General features: G+C 37.1%; 2 protein-coding genes across 3 annotated transcripts in view; one reads left to right on the top strand and one right to left on the bottom strand.

The window, feature by feature from the left end:
• Window positions 1–16,052, bottom strand: part of SERINC5 (serine incorporator 5) — a 196,505-nt gene that overhangs the window by 124,008 nt on the left and 56,445 nt on the right. The window lies entirely within an intron of this gene.
• SPZ1 (spermatogenic leucine zipper 1) lies at window positions 2,148–3,306 on the top strand (the record flags this gene model as incomplete). Its single annotated transcript, XM_082623847.1, has 1 exon — window positions 2,148–3,306. The coding sequence occupies one exon, from the start codon at window positions 2,148–2,150 to the stop codon at window positions 3,261–3,263; it is 1,116 nt and encodes a 371-aa protein (XP_082479973.1). The 3' UTR covers window positions 3,264–3,306.

Below are 16,052 nucleotides of genomic sequence, written 5' to 3'. Positions count from 1 at the left end.
CTGGTGGCTTTTCAGTATCTACAGTAAACTCAAATTTCAGTAAAATTCACAGAAATTTTATTTGAAATTCATTGTATTTGTAAGGAGGAAGGAAATATTTAAATCCCCTTTTGATGAAAAGAAAATTCTCATGGTATCTTGACCAAGCTACCTTCAAACCAGTTTCCAGAAAAATCAAAGACAGGGTAATATCAGATTTATGTCCAAAAGCACAAAAAAAACTGCAAGCAGAAGAAGAAAATAGAGAATTCAGTTTCTTTCAAGTATCCATAAAATATACATGAACATTGTTAATCTATTAGGCCAAAGAGAAAATATGAATTTCAAAAGTAGAAATATTATATTTTCTGTTACAACACAATAAAGCTAGAAATTAATTACCAAATCAGGAAAAAAAAGTTTCCTTGTCCTGGAGATTTAAAAAGTATCTTAAATGATGGCTTGAGTCAAAGGGAAAAACCAAAATATCAATCAAAGTTGGACCTTATGAGATGGATTTAAAGCATAAGGGCAATCTCTAGCCTCTGTGGTATCATTGTGTGTGGGTCAGAAAAGTGTTCCTTCTTCAAGTAAAAAACAAGACCAACACAACTGCATCTGTGGATGGTCATGAGGTGATGGCTCTGAGCCCAGCTGGCTGGAAGATGAGCATGACACTCAGGGAAACTAAAATCAAAGTGAGTTGGGAGCTGTGAAAGAAAAAAAATGTAAATTTCTCTTCTCTAAGGAAAAAAAAAAAAAACCAAACTGCTAGATAATGAGTTTTCCCTTACGATTAGAAGCAAAATTCTAGTTAGTAAAGTGCCTGCTAGCAAGATTTTGAAGGCCAAGAAAAAGTCTCACCTAAGGAATGTTTTCTTTGTTTGAACTTAATATTCTCAAGGCCCTGACTCCTAAGGACAGAGACAAGAGTACACTTGGTTTAATATTCTTCAATTACTTTTCTATAAGCCACTATAGGATTTAATTGTTTCAAATACTTTAGGTAAATTATGCCATTTTAAACAAGTTCTTGTAAAGAGTAATTAAAGTTTTATATCCCCTGATGTAAATGATTCAGGAGCAAGCTTACTAACCCTGTCCTAAAGGATGCCTGAATTCAGGGCATCCTGGTGGTCCAGTGGCTAAGACTCCATGCTCTCAATCCAGGGGGCCCGGGTTTGATTCCTGGTCATGGAACTAAGAGCCCACATACCGCAACTAAAGATCCTGCCTGTGGCAATGAAGATCCCATGTGCCGCAACTAAGACCTGGCTCAGCCAAATAAATAAGTAAACATTTATTAAAAAAAAAAAAAAAAAGGATGCCTGCATTCCAAGCCAAGAAAAGTCTCAATTTGTAATTGTGTTGTTAAGAAACCATTCAGATACTCTCTTACTGCATTAGAATATTTTTTAATGGAGCGATTCCTGATGTTATTTCCCTAAAATCACAGAAAGATTGCAGCACTTTTTGGGTTCTATTTTGTAAGGATGACTTTCTTTTGCAGTAGCATCTCTCCTAGAATGGGACCAATAAGGGCTCCAGGTGCTATGAAAGAATGGGGACCCTCACCAGGGACGACTTCTCTCAGCCATGCACCTAAGTGTTAGAAAAACATACCACAGTTGACAACATGTTGTATATGGTGGGGATGAGGGGAAAGTCAATGAATATGATGAATATGAAAGTCACTGAATGAGATGAATAAAAACCTAGAAAAGTAAGGAAGGGAAGGACTGCTGTAGAGATCTTTCTGGAGTGGGGAGTAGCTTTAGGTTTTGAGTCACTGGGTGGGAGTTTAAGAGGTTTCTGTTGTGACTCAAAGGAAACAGAATCTGGGGACAGGCCACAATGGTTCAGTGACAGAATAAAGATCTGGTTGCCAGGATCAAGGAATAAACACCAGAAGCCTGGAGGAGGAGAGATGGAGCCCTAGCTCCTGGTCCCCTTTCCCACCCTCCTTCCCCCTAAGTTGTGTAAGATGTTACCTTCCACCTAAACATCATCTTCCTGGTTTCAGACCTTAACTCTGGTCTCTGAGTTCTGCTTAGTTCCACATTCTCTACCCATTTGCACAGAGGATCACCACCTTCCCTTCCTGGAATGCCTAAGGGTTTTCTGCTTTGTTCATGCCCTGGTCATCAGCCCTACTAATTCAGTCTGAGATGGAAGTGCCCACCCTCTCTAAAAGGCTTAAGTCTCCTGATCTCAGTGAAGAGTCTTTGGACCCTAGGATTATCATTGCCTTATTTGAAACTGGATCACTTCCCCCTGTTTCTTGCAGTTCTCTCCCTTCCCTAAAAAACAGTGACCATGAAGCAACTGAACAACGAATTGCAAAGAAGTTTGAAAACCTCTTAAAAGAAATTAAAGATATTGTTAAACATATGACAAGTTATGAAGAGAAGGTCATAGAAACAAAAGAATCTTTTGAGGAAACCAATATCTATGAGGATGTGTCAGAACTTAAAGAAAAAATCAGAGAACTTGATAAAATAAATAAAGTACTATTGGAAAAGCTGCTTCCTAGTTGGGACTTAGGGAAAGAACAGAACTCAAAGAAACAGGAGATGATGTTGGAAAACCAGAATTCCAAGGACACCATGCAAGGTTGTGCAAGGGATTTGGTATATTGTTCAGAAGAAAAAAGAGCCTTTCATGAAACTCAACTAAGTAAGGAAAAAGCAAAGCACAGATTCCCTCTTGTTCAAGAAGAAAATATCAAACTGAAGTACAACATGGAGCAGTTACTACAGGAAGCAAAACACTGGAGTGTGCAACATACCGAGCTCAGTAAACTAATAAAATCCTATCAGAAATCTCAGACAGACATCAAAACTCTTGAAAATAATGGCGCCCATTCCCCAACTCAAACGAATAATGGGGTGTCAGCTAAGCATGAGCTGGAAGAACAAGTGAGGAAACTGAAACAAGACACATATTCACTGCATTTGATTACAGCTTTGCTGGAGAATGAATGCCAACTCTTAGAGCAGAGAGTAGAGCTTCTCAAGGAATTCCATCATCAGAAAGAGGGACCTCTACAAGGGGAGCCAATTCAGATAAACTATGAGCAGAACAAGAAAGAACAGAAGCTATCAAAGGCAGAGAAAGTCAACATACATAAGCAAAACATGCAAGAAATGTTTCAAAAAGGAGACCAATTCTATAGAAGCCTGGGTGTTTGTCATAAAAAGAAAGCTTGTAATAATTTGTTCAATACTCATATTGCAAGAAGAGCTCTTGTAGGAAAAAAGAGGCCAGCCAGCAGCCTAAGTTAGACAATACCAAAAGTAGAAGAAAAGGCAGTTCTTTAAAAAACGACAGTATATCTAGCTCCAGGCATGTCAATCATCAAACCTAGGATAGACCTTTTGGTTCAACCAAGAAATAGCTATAGAACAAGAAGATTAACATTTAACATTATTCATTACCTCAGTGGTTAGGTAAGTTTGGTCTTTAATGACCATCAGTGTCAACTTTTGGTCACATTTGTCACCTTTACAATCTGTTTTTGTAGTTATTAGATAGAGATCCTATGACACTTAAACCAAAAGTGAGAATTTACAGGTCCAAATAAGTAAAGATCTAAATAAAAACCACAACAAACAAAGGAAAGGGGTTTATTTATTTATTTATTTATTTAATCATTACCTTGGGGAGGAAGTTCTAGGGGAAAATAGTATATAACACTTTAACTGTGAACCTTTAAAGCTCCCTTTTCAAATGCATATTCCTTTTCCTATTTATTGATATTATCCACTGAAGTATGGGCAGTAGTTGAGTTAAAAAAAAATAAAAAGCTGATGAGCCACCCCTAAACAGTTTTTCTCTTCTCATAAATCTCCTTATTCCCTGGATCTACTGTTACTAATATTCCTCTCTTGCTCCTCAACTAGTAAATGGTGGGCATACCAGGCAGCAGAGGCCCTTGGGGAAGGACACCTTGGCTTCTTTAGAAGAATAGATGTGTGTCTAGATTTTGTTCTGTGCTGGAAAAATTCCTCTCATTACTCCAGGTGGGGACAGTAGAGTTATTCAGGGAAAAAAGCAGTATCTTCTGTTAAGTGAGCTGAACTTTTTGGTTCCAGAAAAGATGGAGCAGAATCATTTCGCCCTATTCCTCCATTAAATAAGCTAAAAACCCTGGACGTTATGTATAAAATGAAGGTAAGAAGACCCTGAAAGAGGGAGCTAAGGAGATGTACTGGGCAGGGACATTGAGACTTAAAGAACAGCATAGTGTTAAGTTCCCTGAGATTTCTTTTTGTCTCTTATATATGCTGGGAGCCAATAACCCAGAAATGCCAATGCATTTAGACAAAAAATGCACGTGCACCCACCCCCACAAGCCTGCTTTCTCTTGCTAAGGGATGAGGAAACAGTCTGGCAAGACAGAAACCTTTTTTAAAAACTGCCCTACTCTGGCCAAACTGCATAAAAAATGCCATGCCTCCACTCTCAGCCCCATCAGCAAATACTGAGCAGAGACACTAGACTTTCACACTTGCCTGGGAGTAATGAAGCACTCCTACTTCTTTCTTCTAGGGTAGTACATACAGAGGTGGCAGAGAAGGGACCTTGGAGTTCCACTCCCACCTGATGGTAACAAGGTGTTCCTCCCTGAGCCCCTTCTCCCAGCGGAGTAAAATGTCAGTGAAGGCCACATAGGTAGCCTAGATTTCTATACCCTTCCCCTGCTGGCACAGCACAGCCAAAGCCTGCTAAAAGAGAAGATTTAGCTAGGATCCAGGGTCTCAAAGCATAATGCCCCAAATGTCCAGAAAACATAGAAAACTCACTCATCATATCAAGAATCAGGAAAATCTCAACTTGAATAAGAAAAGAAAATCAACAAGTGCCAACAATGGGATGGCACAGATGTTGGAATTATCTGACAAGAATTTTAAAGCAGTCATTATAAAAATGCTTCACTGAACAATTACAAGCACACTTGAAAAAACAAAAATAATAGAAATTCTCAGCAAAGAAACAGAAAATATAAAGAAGAAACAAATGGAAATTGTAGTAATGAAAAATATAATTTGTAAAATAAACTCAATGAATGTGCTCAGTAGTAGAATGTTGATGTCAGAGGAAAGATTCCATCAATATGAAGATAGAGAAATAGAAATTACCCATTCTGACCAACAGAAAAAATAGGCTGAAAAAAAAAAAAACCCACAGTCTCTGGGCTTCCCTGGTGGTGCAGTGGTTGAGAGTCCGCCTGCGGATGCAGGGGACACGGGTTCGTGCCCCGGTCCGGGAAGATCCTGCATGCCGCGGAGCGGCTGGGCCCGTGAGCCATGGCCGCTGAGCCTGCGCGTCCGGAGCCTGTGCTCCGCAACGGGAGAGGCCACTACAGTGAGAGGCCCGTGTACCTCAAAAAAAAAAAAAAAAAAACCCACAGTCTCAAGACACTTGGAATAAAAATAGATCTAACACTGGTGTCATCAGAGTCGCCCCAAAAAAGGTAGAATGTGGGCTGAAAAAGTATTCATCAAAAAAAATGGCTGAAAATTCTCTAAATTTAGTGAAAGGCATAAACCTACAGATTCAAGAAACTGAGTGAACTTCAAATAGTATAAATTCAAAGAAGTTCAAGGCATTCATAATCAAATTTCTGAAACCTAAAGACGAAGTGAAAATCTTGAAAGCAGTTATAGAGAAAAGGCTCATTCAATGTAGGGGAACAACGATCCAAATGACAGTGACTTTCCCATCAGAAACCTCAGGGGCTAGAAGGAAATGAAAGTTTTTCAAGAACTGAAAGAAATGTCAACCCAGAATTATTTACCTAGTCTAAATATCCTTTAGGAATGAAGGTGAAATCAATAAATTCTCACGTAGAGGAAAACTGAGAGAGTAACTCATTTCTCATTTGTTGAAAAAGCCCATTTGGTTATATAACTAACCCTCACTTTTTTACATTCAAGAAAATGAGTATTCCCTCTAGCCTCAGACTGTGTCTTATTACATTTCCAAACAGGAATTTCACATAGGAGATGCTAAATTAATGAAATGAGAAACTACAGCATAGGTGAACGAAACAATCACTTCTTGTATTTCAGCTTGTTCATATGCATTACCTAACAAATTCTGTCAGTGTCATTTATCTGTCAAATGTTAAGGGGCAAAAAAAAAAAAAAATGTTAAGGGGCTAACTTTCTAGTTCCTTGTCTGTGCACTAATGTTCCCCTGGCTCCACAACAAACAAGAGAACTGCAGGATCTTCAAATTTTTGAGAGAAACACTGCAATATGCAACATCTGTTGCACACAATAGAAACTCAAGGTAGTCATAGTTTCAACTTTAGATTGATGTAGCACTGTACCCAGAAGTAAAATTTCCATTGGTGAGAACTCAGTCACAAGGCCACACCTATCTGAAAGCAACTGGGAACTGAGGTTTTTAGCTGGATAACCATGTTGCCCAAGCAGAAGAAGAATTACTTTTGGAACACTGTGAGGTGGAGAGAAAATATTTTTGTTTCTGCAGTTAGGGCATTCTAAGCAAATTTTATGGAAACTTGAGACCCTGGACTACAAGCAAGCTCTAGAAGATATTTTCCAACCGTATAGAAAATAAGTGTTCAAAAGACTTACCTAACTTTAGAGATATGTGTTAACATTTTAAATTGGGGGTGAGGCCTGGGATTGGGAGACTCCTCTGGGTTATAAAACTGGAGACACTGGACTTATATAACCCCTGGAGAGATTTATTGGCTTGGCCAAAAAGTTCGTTCGTGTTTCTCCATAAGACGTTACAGAAAAACCCAAAGGAAATTTTTGGCCAACCCAATACATTATAAAAGGGTTATAGTGAGAACCCAGGATCCAGAGGGTTTTTTTTTCCTCCCTCCTTTTAGAGGGGGAGAAGGACAGCTGCCTTTCTTTTCTACATAAAAGCGTGGATTCCTTTTCTCATCATTCCTCCCTTATATTACGGGCCCTGTTTCATGTAGGGTGACATCTGGTTCTCATCTCTCTCCAGGGGTAAGAATTGGAGCAAGGGGAACTAGCACAATTATTATTATGTAAGTAATAATAATCTGTCTCTGATTAAAAAACCTCACGTGTGCATTCAGGATAAAAGAGAGATGAATATTAAAAATCCAACAAAGACAATCACAATCTCCACCACAGGTTCTATTATAAATGAAGCATAGGGCATGAGAAATTTTCGTATGTTGGAAGTACAAAATATGCAATTTGAAATATTGCTCCCTACTCCATAAATATTTCTTTCTCATATCTGGAATATGTATCACTTTATAAATAATCTAAGAGACAAAATTTTCCTGTTATAGCCCTTAGTAAAAGAAAAAGATTCCCAGTTAAACAGTATTGGGGCTACTAAAAGAAGCACATATTTTTTCCATTTGCCTTTCCCTCTAATGGAAACTACCATCTACTCTATTCTGTTTTCCAGCCATCTTGGTTAACAAAACATTGTGCAGTTCATTCTATACTTTACCAAATATGTGCTACATGTTACCAAGAAAAAAAATTTTGCTAAAATAAATTACAGCTTTTTAATTGTCAGATACAGCAAGTGATCTCTGCTATATCAGACCCTCTAGATTTGGTATTGACTTTAAGATTTTATATGTGTGATAAAATTGTTCTTCTACCACAAGGTCATATATATACTTTTTTATCCAATTCCTAAACATGTAAATGAAAATTTCTGAAAACAAGGCATTTTTAAAGGTGTTTCCAGTGGATAACAATCTATTACATACTTTCAGTTAATGTAAATTTATTTGGAGAAGTATCGTGGCATTTTATACATGGAAGGATCTTTAGGCCATCACTTGTTGGCAGTGAAAAGCCAAGGTGTGAAATAAGTGAAATCTGGAACAATAATTAGTATTGACCTAGTCCAGAGTTCTTTAACCCTATATTTTCTCATACCTGAGGGTCAAATTCCAATAAAAATCAAACTGTTTTTGAAACTTGTAGATGTCTAGCCCTATCATCAGTATACTTCTGTCCAACAGCAAGAGTAACTTTTAAGATATATATTTTTGGATAATCCTCTTAGGAAGAAGGGAAAACCCATACAAACTTCTTTGTCAAATAAATTTTTCCCAATAAATTCTTCATAGTAATGAACTAGATTCTTGATTTCAAAGTACTTGGATCCCTAAAAGTTTTCCCCATCAAGCCATAGCAGTTCCACAGATTTTTTTTAAAGTTCTTGATAATAGTGATATTTTAGTAAAAATAAGTACCTTGTTTCCCCTTTAAAATATATTCCATGAGCCAAATATTATTTTTTAAAATTTGGTTTCCATTCAGATCAAAATAAGAGTTTATTTACTACCTTTTAACTGTTTAAAAAATTATGAAATATGACAAATATACAGAAAAACACATAAAACTTATATATACGATTTAACAAATGATTAAAAATTAAAAATCTATGTAACAACCCCTTGGGTCATGTCATACTGCTTTCTAAAGTGGTTGTACCAATTTACATGCCATTCATTACTGTAAGAGTGTTTCTATTGCCCTAAATTTGCACTTAAATTTAGTATTGTCAGACTTTTTAATTCGATGGTTATGTAATAGTACATCTTGGTGGCTTTAATTTGCATTTCCTTGATTACTGAGTTTAGTCAGCTTATTATGTTTGTTAATCATTTGTGTTTTGCTTTTCATGAAGTGCCTATCTTTTGCTTCAAATTATTGACTTATAGGAGTTTTTTATGTATTCTGAACACTAGTCCTGTGACAATTATGAGTTGCAAACATTCTCTCCCACTCTGCGGCTTGGCTTTTTTACTTTTTTGTGGTTTCTTTTGGTGAACTGAAGTTTTGGTTTTTTTTTTAACATCTTTATTGGAGTATAATTGCTTTACACTGTTGTGTTAGTTTCTGCTGTATAACAAAGTGAATCAGCTATACATATACATATATCCCCATATCTCCTCCCTCTTTTGTCTCCCTCCCACCCTCCCTATCCCACCCCTCTAGATGGTCACAAAGCACCAAGCTGATCTCCCTGTGCTATGCAGCTGTTTCCCACTAGCTATCTATTTTACATTTGGTAGTTGAACTGAAGTTCTTAATTTCAATGTAGCCCAGTTAATTAAACTTTTCCCTTTTAATTGTGGTTATGTTTTATTTAAGAAATCCTTACCTATATCATGGATAAAAGTTTTCTAAATTTCTTTAATTTCTTGTCTTTCCTATTTCTTTCTTTAATCTCTGAATTGGATCTACACAGAGAGATTCATCAATGTATTTAGGTTGGTTGTCCAAGGATTCTGCAATTATGGATATTTTCATTCCTTTTTCCATGTCTATGCTTTGGGGGCACTTTTTAATCTTTCCAATAAGAAAACTATGAGAATCTTTATATTAAAAAAAGTAAGGATGATATAATGAAAGAAGCATTGCACAAAGAGGGAGGTGATTCTGGATCCTAACTCATCTGGGTCCTAACTCATCTGTTCCTTTTACAAGGTGGAGATAGTAACTTTCTTTCGGACCAAGGACCAATGGTCAAAGATTCTCTGGCTCTCTCTCAGCTAAGGTCTTATTGCTCTCTGAGGAGTAGGAACAGATTAGATGAGAGAATTAGAAACTAACCAGAAGCAAGCATGCCCCAAAAGGAAGGGAACAATAGCAAATAATCCAGGTAAACAAGATGTCCAGGAGTTGGGGTCATTGATATTTTGAAAGTAAAATAGAAAGATAATTTTACATAAAGGAGAAAGGTGTACCAGATCAAAGTGAAGTAGAGGAGTGGACTTATCATCATCATGCAATCATCATTATTATTTCTAAAATGTTCCCCCACAAACCTGATCAATGTAGAAAGTAATGTTTAAAATATTTCTTAACACAAATAAGGCCTCAGACAAAGATTCATCATAGGAGTGTCACAGTCAGTTGAGTGTTCTTTTCTAACAATTACAGTTTTCTCGAGGAAACCACTAACCACTAATCCATATTTAATTAAGTCTTCTCTCACAGGGAAGCATACTGTACAGCATTTTGCTTGGCACTGGTCTGTTATGAAGCTTCATTTTATGAGGAAGTAGGTGCTGATATTTGCATTCTATTTTTATTTTAAGAATTTTTTTTTTAATTTAAGAGAAACGTACCATTTAGTAATTCTCAGACTTTTCTGGGGAAATACCCTATTTTGTTTATTTGTACCTTTACCCTTTTTCTTGATCTACCACATTAGTCTTTTCCAAAAACTGGATTTGGGTTTGTTAATCTTCTTCATTATTTTTTTATTCCATTTCAATAATTTCTGTCCTTATTTTGATGCCCCACCTTTTTTTAGTGTTTTGTTGTGCTTTTTCAATTTCTTGAGTTGAACCCTTATGGTGTTTATTTTTAACCCTATTGTTTCCTCAAAAAAATATTAAAAGCTATAAATTTCCCTGTATACACTGTGGATGTAGATCATAAATATTCATAAGAAATGCTTTCATTATTATTAATTTTAGTTTTAAAAAATATTTTTAAATTATTTCCTTTATAACCCAAACATTATTAAGCAGGTCAGTAGATACACTGCTATGACTTTAAGTATTATTTTTTAAGTTATACATAGACATCATATGTTGTCCTTTGTGTGTTTGATATATTTCATAGGAAAAAACTTATAATGAAAAGATACTTATAGCCCAGCAATTTTACTTATAAACTCTATAGAAACTCTTGCACATGAGCAAAAGTAGACTGTACAGTAATATTCTTTGCAACATTGCAGTATTGTGGGAAATAAACCCTAATCTATCAGTAAAGAATAATTAAATTGGGCTATATTTTGAAAAGTAATAGTATGAAATTAAAATGAACCAAATTTACATGTATCAGCATGCAGAGATGTTTTTTGACATCTTTGGTCAGAACTCTGGACTGATATCAATTACAATATCTAATCAAAAGAAGCATATTTGCTTATTAATCTAAGAATTTTAATAAAACTAACCACCTAAAGTTTTACATATCTTAAATAAATACAGTGTTTACACAAGTATTTTTATAATGTTATCATTTTTCATTGTTTTTCTTATATATTTCTGTCAACAGTAAAATACTATCTAATATTCTTTTATTTTCTTTTCTTTTTTTTTTTTTGGCTGCATTGGGTCTTAGTTGCAGCATGCAGGATCTTCATTGAGGCATGCAGGATCTTTCATTGCGGTGCAGGCTTTTCATTGTGGCATGCAGGCTTCTCTCTAGCTGTGGCGTGTGGAATTTCTCTCTCTAGTTGTGGCGTGCGGGCTCCAGAGCACCTGGGCTCTGTAGTTGCGGCACGCAGGTTCTTTCATTGAGGCATGTGAGCTCAGTAGTTGTGGTGCAGGGGCTTAGTTGCCCCATGGCATGTGGGATCTTAGTTCTCTGACGAGGAATCAAACCCGGGTCCTCTACATTGGAAGGTGGATTCTTTACCACGGGATCACCAGGGAAGTCCCATTATCTAATATTGTAACATATTTTTAAGTCACTTTTTTAAAAGGGACAATCCCCTGAGGAAGAAAAGAGAATGGCAACTTTAACCAGTCATCGTATTCTAAATATATTGCTGTCAGTTATGACCATACTTAGATGTTCCGATAGTGTCTTCGGAACACCAAGTTCATTGGTGAAAATTATTTTTAAAAAGAGGACATTGGCACCTCTAACACGCATACACCCAAATATGCCTATAACTTTTTTTTAAAGTCTTTATTGAATTTGTTACAATATTGCTTCTGTTTTATGTTCTGGTTTTTTGGCTGCGAGGCATGTGGGATCTTAGCTCCCCAACCAGGGATCAAACCTGCACCCCAACAGTGGAAAGCAAAGTCTTAACCACTTGACTGCCAGGGAAGTCCCCTATAATTCTTAATTATGAAAAGCAACTAGTAGACAATATAATGTTCTTAGCTAATGTCCAGTCATTAGTTCTGTTTCAGTCTTGAAATCTTCTGAGTTCATGCATTTATTATTAACATAGGAGTTTTGCCTTGTTATAAGCTTTTAAAAATACCTTTATTTTGTTGCCAGGCTGGGCTTGGCTCCTCCTCATAGGCAGCTGTGTCTTGGAAGACACAAACTTGTGGGAAAGCATTCAGCCTTTTGCCACCGAACATGAGGTTAGTTGTAGAGTTTTGTAGATATTGTTTATCAAGTAGGGAAGTTTCCCTCTATTCCCAGGGTCCTGAGGGTTATCAAGTATAAATGTTGAATATTGTCAAATGCTTTTTCTGCATCAATTGAAATGACTATGTGATTTTTAAAATTTGCCTGTTAGGGCTTCCCTGGTGGCGCAGTGGTGACACGGGTTCGTGCCCTGGTCCGGGAGGATCCCACATGCCTTGGAGCGGCTGGGTCCGTGAGCCATGGCTTCTGGGCCTGCGCATCCGGAGCCTGTGCTTTGCAACGGGAGAGGCCACAACAGTGAGAGGCCTGCATACCGCAAAAAAAAAAAAAAATCGCCTGTTAATCTGGTGGATTACATAGATTGATTTTTGAATATTGAACTTGGCTTGCATCCCTGAAATAAACTCAGTCGGTCATGGGATTTTTTTTAATATTACTGAATTATATTTGATAATATCTTGATAAGAATTTTTGTTTATATTCATAAGGGATATTGGTATTTTGTTTTCTTTTTTGTACTGTCTTTGTCTGGTTTCAGTATTAAGGTAATACTGGCTTTATAAAATGAATTGGGAAGTGTTCCTTTCTTTTCTAATTTCTGGAAGAGATTGTGTACAATTGATGTTAATTCTGCTTTAAACATTTGGTAGAATTCTCCAGTGAAATTATTTCAGCCTAGAGTCTTTTGGGGAAGATTTTAAATTATGAATTCAATTTCCTTAATAGTTATAATGCTATTCATTTGCTCTATTTTATATTGAGTGAGTTGTGGTAGTTCGTGTTTTTTGAGGAATTAATCCATTTCATCTAAGTTGTCAAACTTACATATGTAGAGTTGTTTGTATTATCCTATTTTTTTTTTTTGCGGTACGCGGGCCTCTCACTGTTGTGGCCTCTCCTGTTGTGGAGCACAGGCTCCGGACACGCAGGCCCAGCAGCCATGGCTCACGGGCCCAGCCGTTCCGTGGCATGTGGGATCCACCCGGACCGGGGCACGAACCCATGTCCCCTGCATTGGCAGGCGGACTCTCAACCACTGTGCCACCAGGGAAGCCCTGTATTATCCTCTTAATTATTCTTTTGACATCTCTAAGGTTTTGCAGTGATATCCCTTGTCCCATTCCTGATATTGAAAATTTGTGTCTTCTCTGTTTTTTTCCCTGTTGGTCTTAGTAGAGGTTTGTCAATTTTATTGATACTTTCAAAGAACCAGTTTTTTGTTTCATTGAATTTTTCTCTTTTCAATTTCTTTGATTTCTGCTCTTCATTATTTCCTTCCTTCTGCTTGCTTTGGGTTTATTCTTGCTCTTATTTTTCTAGCTTTTTGAGGTGGGAACTTAGATTATTGATTTGAGACTTTTGAAAATTCCGTATAATACAAAAATCATAACCTGAATATATGATTGCTGTACAGCAATTGGTAAACTTTTCTTTTTATTAAGTATTGAAGGACATTATTTTTCATGTTTTCCTAATATTTAAAGAATGTTAGGAAATATTATTAAATTATAATTTTATTATATTCAATATTTCAGTTGAGATTATTGCCCTATTATTTAATTTTATCAATAAAATTATCAATAAAACTATCTGTATGGCAGGATCTTGTGAGTACAAGAATATAATAAGAATAAGCCTTACACGAAAGCTACTAAGTCTTCTTGTAATGTACTGAAGATAGAATTCTGGGAAAAAGTTTTGAAGAACATCAGCTCTCACACTCTTTCCTCCAAGTAGCCCCCCTTACACAGACTTCTCATCAACTATTTTCTGGTGTCATCTCCCTTCCTTACACTGGAATTCTTGCTGAATTTTTGTTGTTGTTGTTGAATCCATTGGCATTTTGCAATCATTTTTTTAATTGTGCTCTATGTGGCCCTTGACACCTTTGATCCTGCTCCTTATGCACTGACTTTCCTTAGGGTTCTGTTCTTAGTTCTAATCTCTTCTTATGTGATCTCATTAGTACACAAGTCTGCATTAATCCAGACACCCCACCTCAAACCCTTAAAAAGAGTGCTTAAAGTAAAGAATAGACATAGCAGGGCCAAAAAAGTAGGGATGAATATGAGATTCCATATCTCATGGGCTATATATTCAGTATGACTTGGTGAGGATATGTGTAGTTGGAAGAGTGAGGGTGAGGAAAAAGGAGGAGCTAAAGATAAGACCTAAGGTTCCAACTTCAGCCCTGGGTTCCATTCACTAAGCTAGAAGGTGAAACAGGTTTGGAAAGAAATATAATGAGTCAACCTTTGGATGTGAAATTTCTGTTTCTTTGCTGTTTCCCACAATGCACAAACAACTGAAGGCATATATTTGAAAAGAAAATAATTCCATAAGTGAAAGTTCTATATGTCTACCTTTTAAATAGAAATATGTAGGCATATTAGTCAACAAATTTTTATTAAGCACCTATTTTGCACCAGGCCTTAAGTAAGGTATATGTTAAAGAAACAGAGAGACAGAAAGATGTTTTGAGAGACAATTCTTCTTGCATTTTTGTGGTCTTGTGGCAGCTTTTTTCTGAATCACCTGTTCAAGGATGTTTGTATAGCAAACAGCCTTGCAAGATTCAAATAGCGTTTCCCTCCAGGGCAAAGAGCAGGTATGTTTGCTGTCTAGTATATTGAAGATAGTGTTTTCCTCCAGGGCGAAGGTTGGGTAGGTTAGCTATTAGCAACTTTTAAAGATTGGGATTTCCTAAATTCAAATTTCCTCATCTGGGACATAAATCAATTACATGTGCAGAATCTATCTGAGTCTTTCTCTCTACCACCCCCATGGGATCTTGGGGAACAAAGGAACAGATGGAAATATGAGGTTCATGCTGCCTCTGCTATGAGTTATAAAGTCCTTTGTTTCTGACCCAGGAGTCTCATGTCTTCAGCCAGCACCTGTGAAACTGTGACACGTTAACTAGTTAGCTTGAAAGTAGGGTAAAATCTCAGACCATTCATAGTTCTTGACAATGTCCAGCCGACAGTTGGATAAGAGATCTTGGGTTTCTTCTGAACTCGAGATCCTGAATCCAACTGTCTGCTGGACATTGTCCAAGATATGGCTTTGGGTGTCATCAGCATATAAGCGGTCATTAAACCATGGTAGTGGATGTGATCATCTAGGTTAGTGTTATCAGGAAAGGAGGACTTAGTACAGAGCTTTGAGGAACTCCAGTATCTAATAATCTGACTGAAGAAGGGGGTTCAAGGGAGTCTTGAAGAAGACTTCAGGTCAGTGTGATGCCACGGAACCAAAGGGAGAGAGAGCTTAAAGGAGAGAAAGGTCAAGTGTATCAGATGCTGAGAGACCACATAAAATGAGAACTGTAAACGTCCATTGAATTTAGCAATTTGGTCACTGTGACTTAACAACAGCCGTAAGAGCAGTTCAGTGGAGTAATTGGGTGGAATCCTAACTGGAGGAAACGGAGGCAGAGTAAGGGCCAACAGCTCTTTCCTACAGAAGAGGAAGGGGAGGAAGAGGGTTCACGGAAGAGCCTTTGCTTTCAGCTTTATTGGCAAAGATTATGCAAATAGCAATGTGATCACCACCAGTGCTTTTCAGGTGAAAATACTTTCTCTGCTTTCAAAAACTTGCTGGTAGGACAGGAATAAAGACACAGACATAGAGAATGGACTTGAGGACACAGGGAGGGGGAAGGGTGAGCTGGAACGAAGTGAGAGAGTGGCATGGACATATATACACTACCAAATGTAAAATAGATAGCTAATGGGAAGCATCTGCATAGCACAGGGAGATCAGCTTGGTGCTTTGTGAGCACCTAGAGGGGTGGGATAGGGAGGGTGGGAGGGAGGGAGATGCAAGAGGGAGGAGATATGGGGGTATACATATAGCTGATTCACTTTGTTATACAGCAGAAATTAACACAGCATTGTAAAGCAATTATACTCTAATAAAGATGTTTAAAAAAAAAAACTTGCTGGTCTA

Source organism: Mesoplodon mirus, assembly GCF_964341445.2.
Source record: "Mesoplodon mirus genome assembly, chromosome: 5".
Lineage (NCBI taxonomy): Eukaryota > Metazoa > Chordata > Mammalia > Artiodactyla > Ziphiidae > Mesoplodon > Mesoplodon mirus.
This window is presented reverse-complemented; position numbering and strand designations above follow the sequence as displayed.